The sequence below is a fragment of the Coturnix japonica genome, unplaced genomic scaffold, assembly GCF_054131305.1.
Source record: "Coturnix japonica strain WE unplaced genomic scaffold, WE-NBRP24 Scf070, whole genome shotgun sequence".
NCBI lineage: Eukaryota > Metazoa > Chordata > Aves > Galliformes > Phasianidae > Coturnix > Coturnix japonica.
Genome location: NW_028188973.1, coordinates 92,743 through 108,150, shown reverse-complemented (window position 1 = coordinate 108,150; position 15,408 = coordinate 92,743). Strand labels below are relative to the sequence as shown.

General features: G+C 43.8%; 1 protein-coding gene and 1 long non-coding RNA gene across 4 annotated transcripts in view; one reads left to right on the top strand and one right to left on the bottom strand.

The window, feature by feature from the left end:
• LOC146751615 (phosphoglucomutase-like protein 5) overlaps positions 1-5,157 on the bottom strand; it is a 63,498-nt gene extending 58,341 nt beyond the window's left edge. For both annotated transcript variants that reach the window (XM_085533900.1, XM_085533901.1), the window contains exons 1-5: positions 4,761-5,157; positions 3,901-3,947; positions 3,220-3,306; positions 1,520-2,171; positions 178-229 (exon numbers count right to left, since the gene is read on the bottom strand). In XM_085533900.1, the coding sequence (XP_085390026.1) occupies positions 2,120-2,171; positions 3,220-3,306; positions 3,901-3,947; positions 4,761-5,021 (447 nt within the window). In that variant the 5' untranslated portion in view covers positions 5,022-5,157 and the 3' untranslated portion in view covers positions 178-229; positions 1,520-2,119. The remainder of the gene's footprint in view (positions 1-177; positions 230-1,519; positions 2,172-3,219; positions 3,307-3,900; positions 3,948-4,760) is intronic.
• A 130-nt stretch (positions 5,158-5,287) lies between these two features.
• Positions 5,288-12,268, top strand: LOC146751614 (uncharacterized). 2 transcript variants are annotated; one of them, XR_014941296.1, is made up of 2 exons: positions 5,288-5,691; positions 11,005-12,268. It is a non-coding gene; the product is annotated as an uncharacterized LOC146751614 (long non-coding RNA). The 2 variants fall into 2 exon arrangements; XR_014941295.1 differs by lacking the exon at positions 5,288-5,691 and adding an exon at positions 7,394-7,539.
• The last annotated feature ends 3,140 nt before the right edge of the window (positions 12,269-15,408 follow it).

Genomic DNA, 15,408 nt, shown 5'->3' with positions numbered 1-15,408 from the left:
ATTTACTATCTATCTGTATCAAAGTACATGGCATTCAGTGTAATATTCCAGAGATCTCAAACATACTATTCTCTACCTGAAACCTTCTGAAAAAATAAGATGATTAGTATGCCATGGTTGCAGTTATCCTGAACTATCTTCTAACAGCGAGACTGAAGCAGTGCTTGTTGTAATTACCTTGTCGAGATGTGCATCTGTTGTCTTCATACTCTCGAATTTTTTCTGCAAGCTGTAAACAAGCAGATGTTGCATTTGCACTGGATGGATGCAGTGTCATTATCTCAAACAAGATCTACACAAACTCTTCAGTACTGCAGACCAAAACTAAAGTGCTGTTATCAAAGTAATTTTCAACTGTTAATTCAGCTTTAATCTCAGAATAGTTATGTTTAATTATGTTGGTTTGATCTTTCAAATGATCTGTGATAGGAAGTCTGCCATAGCTTGACTGCTGGAATTCCACTGTCAATTATCTAATTTGACTATAGTAATGTACAGAACCATTATGGATTTCCTTTCTAGATTAGGAAAAAAATTCTGACGTATGAGTGATAAAGCAAGGAGTGACCTATTGGATGGTCATTTCTGGTTGGATTAAAGCTGTCCTTGGGCCAAGAGAGTCTGTTATGGTTAGAAACGCTTTGTTCTAACTCAGCTGTCAGTGTCTTACAAGAAAGACTTAGGAGACCCATTTTCACAACAAGGCTAGTAGTACGACCTACTAACTTTTAACCATCATAGAGTAAGTCGCCATGGACTTCTATCTACATTTTACACTCTTACATCTTTATAAAACAAAAAAGCAACTTCTGACATCTGTGGGATGATTTGTTGGGCATCACTTTTTGAAACTATGTTAGGAAGTAAAAAATGAACAAAGCCATTGCTTCTAAGAGTAAAATGTGCAGTATAAAATGAAGTGAAATACTATACAACGCTTTCTACTTAACTCATTCCCAAAGCTAATTCCCACTGCACACTGTGCAGTGTTTGCTAATTTAAAGCTCAGCCTCTTAGTCATAAAAGAACCAGAGGACATAACGGATCCAGGAACACGCTGAACAACATTTCCAAGGCTTAGGTTGTTGTGGAACTCAGAGTTTCCTGTGAAAACTAAGGTCTCCAGTTCATCACAATGTAAAGCAAGAAAAAAATTAAATCCTCTGAGTTTTAAGAGAACCAGAAAAAAGCACTGAGATCTTATTTAGTAGTAGTAGTACTAATGGACAACTTAAAGCCTCAACAAGGGAAACGGGGGGAAAACGCCAAACAATCGTGGGTGCTTTGGCTCTCATTACATTTTACAAACCCTACAATCTTTTGCTGCATGTATCTCAAGCGGAAAAACATCCTCTTTCTATTACTTCTTACTCTTACTGAGAATTGTAAACAAGTGTCTGAACTAGAACATGGAACAGAAATTCAGATGCAGACTCTGCCTAAATGTAAATGTACCTACTTCATGCGTCTATCTATGCAATGAGCATTACTTTTAATAAAAGTGAAATTACTGCCATACCTGATTCCAGATAGACTGTCAAAAGCATGCAGGTCCAGCACATTGGAAAGATCAACTCTGCACAGATAGGGAGAGAATGAAAGCTTTGTATTTTCACTGCATGTAAGAATTATGTGTACTGAAGCTTTGATTACTCATTTTTAAACATATAAATAATTGTTCATGTCTGTTGTTTTTTTTTTCCCTGATCTCTTATTCCAATGCAAAGCACCAGAAGCTAGCCCTATTTTCACATGTCAGCAGTCAGTGCTATCTACCATGGAGTAAAGCAGCTTTCAGCTGTACAGTAATATGGGAGCATAAAAAGAGAATTTTAGTGAATACAGTTAAAAAACAAATTAATACTAAAAACAAACAAACAAACAAACAAAAAAAACCACACAAGAATCTGTTTTCTGAAAGATGTGATTTGTATTGGATGCCTAAGTGTTATCTAATTCTCTGATGGGAACAATCGTTCTGTACCTCTTTGAACACAAGCACACATTAAAACACAGTACAGGTAGGTATGCATGTGCACAGCCAACAGATCATAATGAAAGCTTTGTAAAAATAATGTCAGTGGGACAGGATTTGGTACTTGTTGGAATACAGGTTAATCTAATACCTCGACCTTTGTGTCTCCAAAATTTCAACAAGTCCATTTATTGACCTAAAACAAATAGAAAAAAGCAAAATGAGGTGCAAACGCAACTGTAATATATCGATTGAACAATTGAGCAATGTAGAGCAATACAAGAAACATAACGACATCTCTCACACTGTTACTCAATGTTTTACAGTCCAAGAGGCATCAAGAAAAAGTTTGCTTTTGTGACATTTTATAGACGAACCAAGGTCAAAATTCACAACTTCTAACAATAAAATACTACTACTGAACATAGCATTTTTCTTCTCCCAGTACAAACTGCAAGGTTAAGAATTCTCAAGAGTCTGAACCACAGATAACGTTGCAAAGTATTTCTCAATATTCCATTTTGTCTGTCAGGGTACTGAGAAAGATGGAACACACTTTTGAACACTGCTTTGATTCAGCCCATTTGTTCTTTTACATCCATGACAATTATTCAGATATCTTCCATACCCCTTTATATTTGCTAATAAACATGTATGGACTAGCAGACATTGCCCCCCGTAGTTAACTCAGACAAATGGCAACAGCTGCCCAATAGTATAAGAATGTGAGCACTTAAGACAAAGGTCTATTATAAGGCATTTGTTAGGCCTAATTTAGCCAAGGAAACGGTGTGGAGTTGCACCAGAAGAGGGTCAGGTTGGGTATTAGGAAAAGGTTCTTCACCAGAGGGCGGTAGACATGGAACAGCCCCAAGCAGCCAGAGTTCAAGGAACATTTGGAGAAAGCTCTCAGACATAGAATTGGAATTTTGGGTGGTCCTGAGTAGAGCCAGAGGTTGGAGTCAATGGTCCTTGAAGGTTCCTTCCAACTTAAGAGCATTCTTGGATTCTATTCTATAATTCTACACTTCTGAGCAGGTAACATCAAATCTTACTTAGGCAAGCTGATAAGACTGTGGAAGCACAGAAATGCACTGGAAACATCTCCAGAAAGGGGCAGACTCTTTTTCACTGCTTTCTCACTGCTCTTTTTCACTACATGATCTGTTGGAACAATCATGAGATCTAATTTCTAATAACATTTGAGCATGTACAATGTCACGGTTATACCAGAAATTTCATACCTGACAGTTGTTCTGACTTTATTCAATTCTTCCCTTGAAACCAAATCCGTTTTACTGACGATTACAAGATCAGCTAATGCAACCTGCCTGTGCATTTGGAAAAAGAAAAAAGGAACACCTTGAACAAGCAGTTTTTTGTAAGGCAGAAGCAGTATGTCTCTCATAGCACTGTAAAATTACTAGATTGTTAGTACAGGAAGGCAAACATTAACCAAACCATCAGCCAACTAAAACATCATGGAATGACTACAGTATTAGCTTCTTGAGGTGACTTGTGGCTTGTGCATTTCAGTAGACAAAAGTAGCAGCAGCCAGTGACATGAAAGACAAGCCATGGCCACTGAAATGTTTACAAGCACAGCATGCTGAGGCTTTTTCACTGCTAGCAAAAATGTATAGCTAATGGTGAGGAGACTATACTGAAAACTGATATTTGTACTCTATCTGTTGTAGCTTCCATGGAAAAAAAGAGGAGGCATTATTTTCAGATCAACCTACTTATTAGAAAATTCCTATCTAAGCAGAATGATCAAATGAAGTACAGAGTAAGTTTTGTTTTCTACCTTTGTTTAAAAGCAAGGGAGGGGAAAACCTTAGAAAAGAAAAAGAATCAATTTTGAATGATCTTCCGCACAGTGCAGTCACTGACTATGATTAAAAAAGTGGTTTTGATATCCATACCGAGATGCTTCGTTGACAAGGCCTTCTGGCTTCTCCTCTGTCAAGTGCTAGACAATAATTAAAACAACTGGATTAAGCATGTTTAAAAAACGCTCAAATTAATTTGCATTTAAACTATGCCAAAATCATTTTACACAATGTATGATTTTCATTCATACTGCTTAAGTGACTACATTGTAAGGAACTGATTTTATGGCCAACTATCAATGAAAAAGCTAGAAATGAAAAACTATTTCTGCACTTACCAATCCTCACTGTTCTGTAGGTCTGTTCTTTCAGTACACTTTACTTAGATGCCTCTGTTACCTGACATTTTATTCTACTTCCAGGCAACTAAATCATCTGTTAATCCGATACAGTATGTAGTAGTCCAACCCTCTGACCTCTCCTCCCCGTAGCTGCCATTACAGTCATTCAATTACCTGACTTACAACCTTAAGTCACTTGTTACCACACAGGTGTCAGAGATATGTTCTTACTCCTCCTGCTGCTAGTAATACGGATCAATGACAGTCTCTAAGACAAAGTTCTCCCACAAATTCCATAGCAATGCAAAAATTTATTTGAAATACAACCAAGATTCTTGAGTGAAATGATAGAACCTAGAACAAAACTATTGTCGTGAACCTGCTTTAGCAGGATTGGACTTGATGATCCCCAGTTGTCCATTCCAACCCCCACAGTTCTGAGATTCCATGAATCACATGTCAAGTCACATACGACTCTGAGACAGGCACCTCCTTTCTAAATAAAACTCTTAAAGGTTAAAAGGAACATTGGTGCTGATATATGTGAACCATGAACAGGGCTCAGCTGCTTTATCTCCAGGCATTTTCTGGCCATGTGCATGGAGAGCTTACCCCGTTGGCCGCGGCCATCTGGACGACGATCTCGATGGCCGTCTTGCTCAAGTAGCGGCCGTCGCTGCCCACCACCATGGTGCAGCCCTGGCGGTCGCGGAGATCGACGGAGGAGAGCAGGCTCTGCACGAAGTTGGGCAGGTAGTTGCGCTGGCTCTCCAAGAGCCCCGTGGGGCGCCGCAGCCCCCCGCCGCCCGTCGGCCGCTGGTCCTCGTAGGGCGTCGTCTGCACCGTCAGCACCGGGATGGGGTTCCTCTCCATAGCGATGCCCGGTGCCGCCCGCCCGGCCGCGGCTCCACTGCGGAGCGGCGGCCTCACACAGGCTCCCGGTCGGAGCCAACGGCGGGGCGAAGAGAGGCGGTTCCGTCCGCCTCAGCGGCGCGGGCTCGGGCTCCCTGACGGCCGGCCCCCGCGGGACGGAGGCGGGTCGGCTCGCCCCTCGGAGGCCCGGGGGGCGGTGGGAGAGCGGCGCAGCGGGGGTGCCTGGGAGGGCGCGGGGTCGCGCCGCCCCTTCCCCGTTCGGCGGAGCCCCGCCGGCGCCGCGCTGCGCGCAGGGACGCGCGGGACTTCCCAGAGCCGTGCCGTCTGCAGGATGCCCACTGCTCCCAAGGCTGATCCCAGGGAGCCCTCCTGCTGGAGGGGACACCTCCCTCTAGACCAGCTTGCTCAAAGCCTGCTCACGCTTCTTTTCATGCAGTCTAGGCTACTGGTGGCCTTCTGGGCTGCAAGCACGCATTGCCAGCTCATATTCAATCTTACCTCAACCCACAGCCCCACAGCCCTCTCCTCAGGGCTGCTCTCAAGCCATTTCTCTGCCCAACATGTATCTGTGCTCAACGCAGGGGCAGGAAAAAAAGGTTCAGACAAGCTTAAGAGTGATGACTTCAGGGATGCCACATCTGTTTTTCCCAGTGGTTTCTCTTCATCAAAGGTATGTTATGACACAGCCTTCTTTATCTTCCATCACCCTTTCCCAGGAGTGCTGCAGGCCATGTTTCCTGCACACTGGTACTTGGGCACAATGCAGCCTTCCACGTTTAACATTCATAGCTTTCCTTTTTTTTTTTTTCTTTTTTTTTTTCTTTTTTTTTTTTTTTCTGCTGCCTTATTGCACTGTCTTATCAGAGCTTGTGTACTCCAACAGCCATCAACAAAACTATCTTTTAATGTGGCAAAGATGAGTTATCAGGTTGGACAGTTCTTCAAAACACATAAATTGCTCCCGGTACCTACAGAGCTAAACAGAGGAGCAGCACAGCACGCGTGGTCTATAACAGAAGTGAGGATTTCATACACCAGCATCCATCTGCAGCATCCCTGGGAATCATATTTTTGAATAGTTTCATTTTTGTTGTATAAGTAAAATTGACGTATCCGCCAACTAACCTGACTTGTCCCAGGACCTCAACTGTCTGGGGGAGAGATACAAACATGGACGCCATGATGTCTTCTCTCAATTTATTGTTGCATCACACTCCTTATATACCATCCTAAATCCCACGCAGACGCGTACACCCACTAGGCAAAACCCGATGCATGCAAAAGAACCTATACACACACCTACCTAAACCCCCCGCCCACTAACTCTTAACCTACAGGCCCAACTCAGCTATTCTAGAACACTCCATCTACTCAGAACAATTGTATGCACTCATAAATCCTTACAACAACAACTTAGTACCCCAACATAAAATCCATGCAATTTCTTGGATTTAAATGGGACTGTTTATTTATTCGTTTGTTGAAGCTCTTTATTTTTGTTGAAGCTCTTTATTTATTTATTTTTCTTGTCTTGGAAATGTGTCCAGCTGTACTGAGAAAATGCTGCTTTCACGTTCTTCAAATACTGAAGTGTTCTTTTCACTTAGCTAATTAAATTCACCCTTCCTTCACTGATGGTGGGGGCAGAAAGCACAAGTTTAGCTCCTAATGTACCTTGGATGTCGTCATCCAGTGTCGCAGTGGTGTCAGTAAAATCCTTCAACAAAAAGCTGAAGACAAAATTCTCTTAAAGAAAAAAACATTTGGAAAGGAAGAGAAAAATATCACCATGAATGTAAAAAGTTCCATCACTGAAAGTACGCAGGCTTTTCCTTCCTTGCCTTTACTACTGCGAAGAAGCATAAAGTCAAGATCAGCTTAGGAATTTCTGAGGAGAAAAGAACGTTATTGCAGAACAAAGCATGTAGAGGCAATAAAATAAATGCTACCACTAGACGGTAGCAAATACTAATTTATTGTATTCTGATAACAGAATATTTGACCGTTAAAAAACAAACAAACAAACAAAACCAAACAGTGAAATCCTGTGAGAAGGGAACAAGTGGGATAACTGCCTGACTGGAATAAAACTCTGTTCTCTCTGGAGACAATAACAGAATTTCTCATTGAGGAGAATTCACTTAGTAGGCTCCAAATTCTAATTTCCTGGTCAAGTACCTGGCTTGTCTAATAGTTTGAATGTTTGTCTTCTAAGGTGCTAAGCTTTCACAGAATTATAGAATCACAGAAACCTCAGAGTTGGAAGGGACCTCTGATGGCCATCTGGTCTGACTCTCCCACAACGAACAGGAAAAATCAGGGCTTATTCCATGGAACTGGAGTATGAACCTTTCAGTGATCCATACTGCACATGATGTTATGATGTGGAATATTGATAGCGGCATTACAAAACCATGACACAAGGGGCGCATTGCCAGGTGTTTTTTGGCAGGGCTGTGTGGAGAGTGTTTATGCAGATACGTGCTGCCGAAGCCTGGAGGGCTGCAACGGAACCGACGTGAGTAAATATGGACAGGCAAGCAGCATATGATTTATTTTCCGCTTTTCTTAGGCGGAGACAGTTTAAAGGTATAGACTTAGTAAAGGATCTCCCTGCTTTATTGAGCCGCGCGGTCTCATATGGCTTTTTTGCAAATCCCCACTCAGTGCACACCTTAGAGGAGTGGCGGCGGTATGGGGATAAACTGTGGGAGTTAGTTTTAGACGATGATAAGCCAGCAAAAAAGAGAAGTAAGTTGTGGAAAGCAGTGCATAACGAGTTGTTGATGAGTCAGGCGGAAAAAAGGGCAGCTCGGGAAGCTCAAGCTGCGCAAAAACAGAATCAAGATGATGGGCTGCCATGGGGCACTAGTGTCCCGAACCCCCCTGTTTTTTCCTCCGTTACCTTGCCGGCTGCAGCCTCAGCGCCCTCTGCACCCCCTCGCGAAATGCAGGCTGACCTAGGAACGGAGCCCACGGAGGTCTCCTCTAGCCCTCCCCCTCCGCCGTCCGGAGCTCCGCCGCCCGGAGCTGCCTCGGCGCCGCTCCATGTCTCGGCACCGCCTGTGCCGCAGCCGCAGCCGTCCGGCTGCTCTGAGCTCCCGGTGGCTCCGGAGCCGTCAATTCTGCGCGGGTCGGGTCCGATCTCTGGGGCTGGGTCTGATCTTGCGGGGACTGTCGCAAGGGAAAGACGCGAGTTGTGGTCTATGCTGGCAAGGCACGGGATGGAGGATGGCGATAATGAGTTAGTACAGACAGCAACTGAGAATCTTGCATTCCCTGTTGTTTACACTCCCTTGCCGCAGGGAGGAGTCCAGGCTGAGATTCAATCTCTGGACTGGAAGATGTTATCACAGTTGCGGGCTACAGTAGGGACATATGGGGTGACTAGGGAACCGGCCAGGCAAATGATAGATGATCTTTTTAGTGCGCATATCCTTCTCCCAGCAGATATTAGAAGCATAACGAAATTGATCTCTACCCCTCATCAGTTAATATTGTTTAATGCTCATTGGCATCAGCAGGCTGTGGCGTCCGCAGCAGTACAGAGAGGACCAGGAGACCCCTTAGCAGGTGTAACAATGGAACAATTGTTGGGTCTCGGGGCATGGACTCGAATAGAGGCTCAGGCGATTTCTGATCCTGAAGTTTTGCGAGAAACTAGGAATCTAGCCAGGAAAGCTATGGATAGTAGAAAAGCTGCGGGGGGAACGCCCATTTACATGGGAATAAGACAGGGGCGTGAGGAGCCGCTAGGTAATTTCATAGATAAGGTTGTGGATGCCATCAAGAAGGCTAGTGTTCCAGAATATATGCAAGGGGCATTGATTAAACAACGTGTGCTCCAAAATGGCAATTCCTCAACCCGATCTCTGGTTAATACATTGCCCGGAGATTGGTCAATCCCCGAGTTGCTAGAAAAGGCTGCTTCGGTTCCAACTGGAACCCAGGCATTCTTAGGAGTGCTTTACAGAAAATTAGTGACGGGTTGCAAGAGCAGGCAAAGGCATTTCAGGAGCAATCTAGATCCTCGCATACTCAGGTTTTAGCAGCCCTTGCACCCCTCCAAGCTGCAGTCGCTACAAGCCCACGCTCGCAGAACAGCTCCCGCATGAAATGTTTCCGTTGTGAAAAAACTGGCCACATCCGTCACGAGTGCCAAGCCACTGGGATTTGGTGCAGCAAGTGTCAATCCAACACCCACAACGCTGCTGTATGCTAGAGGGAGTCGGGAAACGTGAGAAGCAGCGCGAGAAAGAACAGCGGCCGCGCTCCGACACAAGCAGCCGTTCCCAGCCAGCGGCTGCCTGCCGCCCCCCCCCCCGCCTCGTCGTGCGCGGCTGCGTCTGTGCAGCCCGCGTGTAACGTGGTTAAAGACACGGATGGACTGAAACCAGGGGATCGTTGTGACCCAGGTCCAGAAGATCCAGAAAGCGAATCGGATGCATTTCCTCCTGATGATGCTTGGAAGGAAGCAGGAATGACAAATTTCCCTACAGCATCCTGTGATGTCTTAGAGCCGTGCAGAAAAGAAACAATATTAAGGGGTGATGCTGACACGTTGCAAACCTTTCCTAATCAGGTCCCCCGTTGGGAATCCCTGCCTTACGAGGCAGTGAAGGAGCTAAGGGAGTCAGTGAGAACATTCGGAGTTCAGTCAGCCTTTCCATACAATCTTTTGGTTACAAACAGTGACAGTTACGCTATGACCCCTCACGATTGGAAAACTGTGTTAAGAATGATCCTCTCTCCTATGCAATACACCGTGTTGATGACTGAATATCAGCTACATAATTTGACTGATAGCTCTTTGCCTCAGACTCGGACAAATCCCTGTGACACAGCACCTCTTCAACTGTGTCAGACAAATGTCACTCACATTCCTGAATTTGGCCGTCTAAAATATGCACATGTAACAATAGATATTCATTCTTCTTACGTATTTGCCACAGCACATACAGGTGAACACAGTCATGACACCCGTAAACACTGGTTATCTGCTTATACTGCTATGGGAATCCCACATACTACAAAAACAGATAATAGGCCTGCGTATACCTCTAAGGCCACTCAAACTTTCCTCCAAAAAGGGTGTTTTAGACATACTACAGCCATTGCTCATTCTCCCACTGAACAAGCTATCACTGATCACATTTATCAAACATTGAAATCCATTCTTATTATTAAACAAAAAGGGGGAATATGGGAGACACACGACAAGAAATATTATGCAAGGTTTTGCTTGTTTTGTTTGTGCTGAATTTTTTGAATCGTGTTCATAGAGATACAGCTTATGTGGATCGTCATTTTGAGGCTTCCCCAGTGCTAAAGGAACAGCCTATGGTTAATGTTTGGAATATGGCCACAGGACTTTGGGACTGTCCCCTACCATTGACAACTTGGGGTTGTGAATATGCGCTTATTTCCACAGGGACTGGCCCTACGTGTGTTCCAGCATGATACGTTTGGTCTCATCTGAAGGCAGAAAATAGCATCCAGTCTTTATAGTAATTGTAATTGTGTGTTTCTTACTTAGTGGTATTGCTTTGTAACTTGCTGTGTTATAGATAATATTACTAATAGTTTGACATAGTGTGTGATTTTCTGTTTTACCAATGCAGTCTCAAGATTTAGAGTTGAAGGCATTAGCTAGGATGTTGTGTGCTTCTTCTATTTTAGTAATAGATCAGATGTGTATTAAACAGGATTTGATCTAATCAATGCTAGAATCTACAGGAATAGCTCTTTTAATGTTTTAGTACTGTTTGCTTATGATATTATTAGCCTATTAATTAGCTTTTCTTAATTTGCAAAGACAAAACCTGGAAAGGAATCCCAGACAAAGAGATGACCCTGTATCATAGAACAGATACCTCTTTTACATCCAATTAATTGGGATCTGAAAATATAACCATGCATCATTTTAGACAAAAGTGCACGCTAATAGAACTAAATTTGATAGTTTATTTTGTTTTCCAAGCAGGTGTTCCACTTGGGCTCTATATCACGCACTGGCCATGCGGCTGTGGTGTACAACTGGAAGAAATCCTTCAGACCCTGAATGCAGGAGAGAATCTGTGATGGGTGAGAGAGGAAAGGTGCACCTTGAAGCAGGGGACGCCCTGCTGGCACTATCTGTCTCATCCACCACCAACACAGCTTGCTGTTTCTCAAGGGTCAATAAGTATTAATGCCCCTACTGATACTCTAGTACATTTGTCCTCCAAAATTGGTTCTATTTGACATGCTACTTCATAACATTGCACGATCATTCATCAATTATTAGCCCGGATAACTCAGTCGGTAGAGCATGGTTATGAGCATCTTAAAAGCATTTATTGCACAAATTTTAGTGGTCATTAAAATCAATATATCAGAGTATATGAAAATTGAAGACTTTTCCTGATCAGTTACAGATTAACACAATGGGACCCTCACAGATGTATTTTCAGGTTGCAGAAACTTAGGTTGCAGAGCAAACACATTTGTCCTTTACAGCAGGTTTAACAGTAATGTTGTTAAGTTGTATTTGACTTGTCTCTCTTTTCACTTTTAGAGTATTGTTAATCGAGGTCTTGATTGAGTTATAATAGTTATGTTATTAATTTAAGTAGTGTTGTTACTCTATAGGCAGTATCTTGAAATTGTTGTAATACAAGAAGAATTCTACGGAGCAGCAGCCATGGATCGAGAGGAGAAGTTCACAGAGCAGCAGCTATGGAGCAGGATAAAACTACATGAGAACTGATTGAACAAATGAACTGAACTGATTGTTAAATATGATTAATCGGTCAGTAAATCAAACCCCTTTTCAGTTTAAAAGAAAACGGGGTAAGTGTGGAGAGTGTTTATGCAGAATGGCTTTGTGAGAAAGGACATGAAGAGATTCCATTAGTGAAATTGTAAAAGAATGAACGTGACTGAAGACAAAGACGGTCTATCCTAGGGCCGATCACGGGCTAGGCAGCTGAGAAGAAATCAGGATGTGAAAAGACAGGGTATGTAGCTAAAGACAGGATATGTAGCTAGAGGCAAGGACGGCCTGAGGGAAAAACAAGATGTGTAGCAAGGTGAAGACATAGCTGTAAAGAAAAAGTATCCACAAGACTAACCACAAAGGTCAGATGAAGTAATGTGTAACCCACCAATCCTGAGCTTTACTTTTGCAATATGCATGAACTTATTACTGATTGTATAAATGAGATGCTGTAACACCTAATAAACGAGGCTTGTTGACCATGATAGCATGAGACTTGTCTCCCGCGGTTACTTCCAACAGGGCTGCACTGAATCCTTTCATCCCACAGGTGGTATTGGTATTGGGTTTGCCTCTGCTCAGGTGCAACATCTTGTACTTGGATTTATAGAATCTCATAATGTTACTTGTGCCCATTGCTCAGCACTGTTTAGGTCCCTCAGGATGGCATCCTGTCCCTCTGGAGTGTCAACTGCACCCCACAGCTTGGTGCCATCCACAAGCTTGCTAAGGGTGCACTCAACCCCACTGTCAGTATCATTAATGAACATATTAAAGGTAATCAGCCCCAGCATTGGTGTCCAGTTCTTACAGAGCACTGGAGAATTTACAGGTAATAGCCATGTACTCCTTGTAGCAGCTTTTTTTACCTCATGGAGATGGAGAAAGAGACATCTGACGCTCAAACTGAGCTACGAGATCTCCCTCAGATCAGTGGGCAGAGCAGGGATGTACCCTTGTGAGAGTTGCCCGTGTCTCATCTTCATTTTCCATAGAGTGAATACAGAAATAACAAGCCGCATTCCCAAAGGTTCTGTACATGTTTCTGTTCTGCTGAGACTCTAACGAAGCCTGGTCTCCAATGGCAGTTCTCCTAGAAGTATGTCTCCCTCTGCATTCCCAATCTTTCAACACATACGATGCTCTAAACTTACCATCTACAAGGTCTACTGCCCAGTACCTGCAGCAAAAGTTTGACCTTCCATGTGATGTCAGGACTCACACTGTGTGTCCACGTGTTTGTCACACAGCTGTGGTTACGGCCCTCTGGTACTGTGTTACTGTGGAGATCAATGTAATTAGTCTCTCTAAGGGAAATCTCAGCTGAGATTTCCAGTGTACACACAGCATCCTACCAGGAGCTGCTGAGTCATGCAGAAAGCTGCTGAGACACTGCGTTATCAAAATGTGCTTGGGGAAGAAGGCTTGTTATCTGCCAGTGTGTGTTCCAGACGAGTGCAGGAACATTAAGATTCTGCATTAAGTTAGTTGGTTATAGGGAAGGGAGAAGAATGATGCTTGAGGGTTATATGCCCACTAGAATTGAAGTTTGGAAAGTGCGCATTCAGAAATAATTTTATTTCCCAGTAATGGCAATATGCAATATCAAGTAAGAAATGAAATTGAAGAATTAATCTTCTTCTTCAAATACAGGATGGCTTCAGTATTAAAATTAACATATAAATTTAGCCTCAATCCTACTCGCCCACTCACGTCCACATAAGGAGTGAATGACTGAAACAGTATACTGGGAGAATCCAAATCGTTCTTCAAACGTGTCAGCACGAACGCGAGGCCAGCCTGTTCAGCCAGCGTTCGCAGAGTGGCCCTGGGGCCGCAAGGAGGGCACGTCGGGGCCGCGGGGAGCACGCAGCCAACTGCGGAGCCGCGGGGAGGGACGTGGGGCAGCGCAGCACAGCGCTGTGTTCTGATCGCAGCCGCCCCGCGGAGCGGCTGAGTGCGGAGCAGCCGGAAGAAGGGCTTCCTGCGGAGTTACCGTCTGTGTTGTGCGCACAGGCGGGTGGTGAGCCGTGAAATCACCGTCCTGACAGGAGGAGCACCACAGAAAATGCACCTGGGCTCAGCCGCTCCGCGCACCCAGAGCGAGAACTGCGCCGTGAAATGAGGGGAAGTCCTCTTGCTCCAAGTGACTCGTGGCTGCGGTATCGCCCTCTAAAAAAATAACAAATCAAAATGAAATAGGACCACTTAATTGCAGGACTACAACAAAGGCTTCGCTGATCTTCTTGATGCTTAAGCTCGTTCTTTATGGTTTCCAGACACGCAGCCAGTTTCACTCCTTCCTCTTCACCCACGCGTCTTCTCCCTTATTTTACCACGAGACGGAGCCAGAAAACAGAGGGCTGGGACCTGGGACCTGCAGGAACCAGGGCTGGGAAGTGCATGGCCTGAGACAAAACAGGTGTTCTCAAGAACGTCTGCTGATGCAAAGGAAAAGGTGCAATTGGGTAGTGCGTGTGGGCTGGGTGCCAAAAGTGGGATGAGATGGAATGGGATGGGATGCAATAGTACATTATTATCTGCATAGGGAAGCAGAGGTTCTCTCATCTCCTATTTGCCCACACTGTAAAGGCAGGATGGAGTTAGGATTACCCACAGGTAAAGACATAAGGAGCAGACTCCAGCACCATGGGGCCCTGCCAATATGCCAAGGGCCCCAGATCCTTGCTGCATGTTGAGTGAAGTCTAGAAATGACATCCACATTTAGTGGCAGCCTGGAAACACAGCTGTATGAACAGTATCCTTTCCTAGACATATAACTGCTGGTCAGTCCAATTGGTTTGTTTGGGTCAGTTTGGTTGGTTGGTTAGTTTATTTTCCTGTTGGTTTGTTTGCTTTAATGGAACTTGTAAATAGCCAAAATACTGCAGAAGTTGTCTGCAGACAAACAAAATGTGTTTGGTTTTTGTTTTTAACATGTTTATGTTTACTTTATTTAATAATAATAATCATAATAATTGTGAATTTAGTCAAAAGATATTCTATGATTCCTGAAAGAATGACTATTTTAATTTCAGCGCTTTCACAAAGGAAAAAACAAAACAAAACAAAACAAAAAACCCACAACAGTTTATCAAAAGAGATAGGATTTAATAATTGCTGATAACTGCATTGCTGACCCTGCATATTTTCACCCATCATGTTTGTAGTATGAACAGTTTGCCCCAGCTTGGCCAAAGGTCATCTTTCTCTGAAAGATATGTTCCACTTCCAAGATGTCAAGGTTCTGCTCACTGAAAACCCACAGACCACAGTGCATAAGATCACTATGAGCTGTCGGTTGCCACTGTTTGGTCTTCCTGCTGGAGGTTATTCACCCTCTGCTGGGAAACAAAAGAAAGAAAAAGAAACAGAATTCATTCAACCTATGAGGGTGCCTATACAAAAGCCTCTGCTGGAGGGAAATCTGCTTGGTGCATGAGCTCAAAACCTGAGCTCACGGACCTGTTTGTTCGCATCGAGCCTTTCACACCTAACTCCTCTACGATGTCGGAGCACAGCATTTCACTACCTCATCTCTTTCTGTTTGCAAGACCAAGCTTATTTTATGAGTGTCTATTACTTTTCTGCTTGGAGTGTCTTGAAGATGAATTTGTTTACAAATTCCA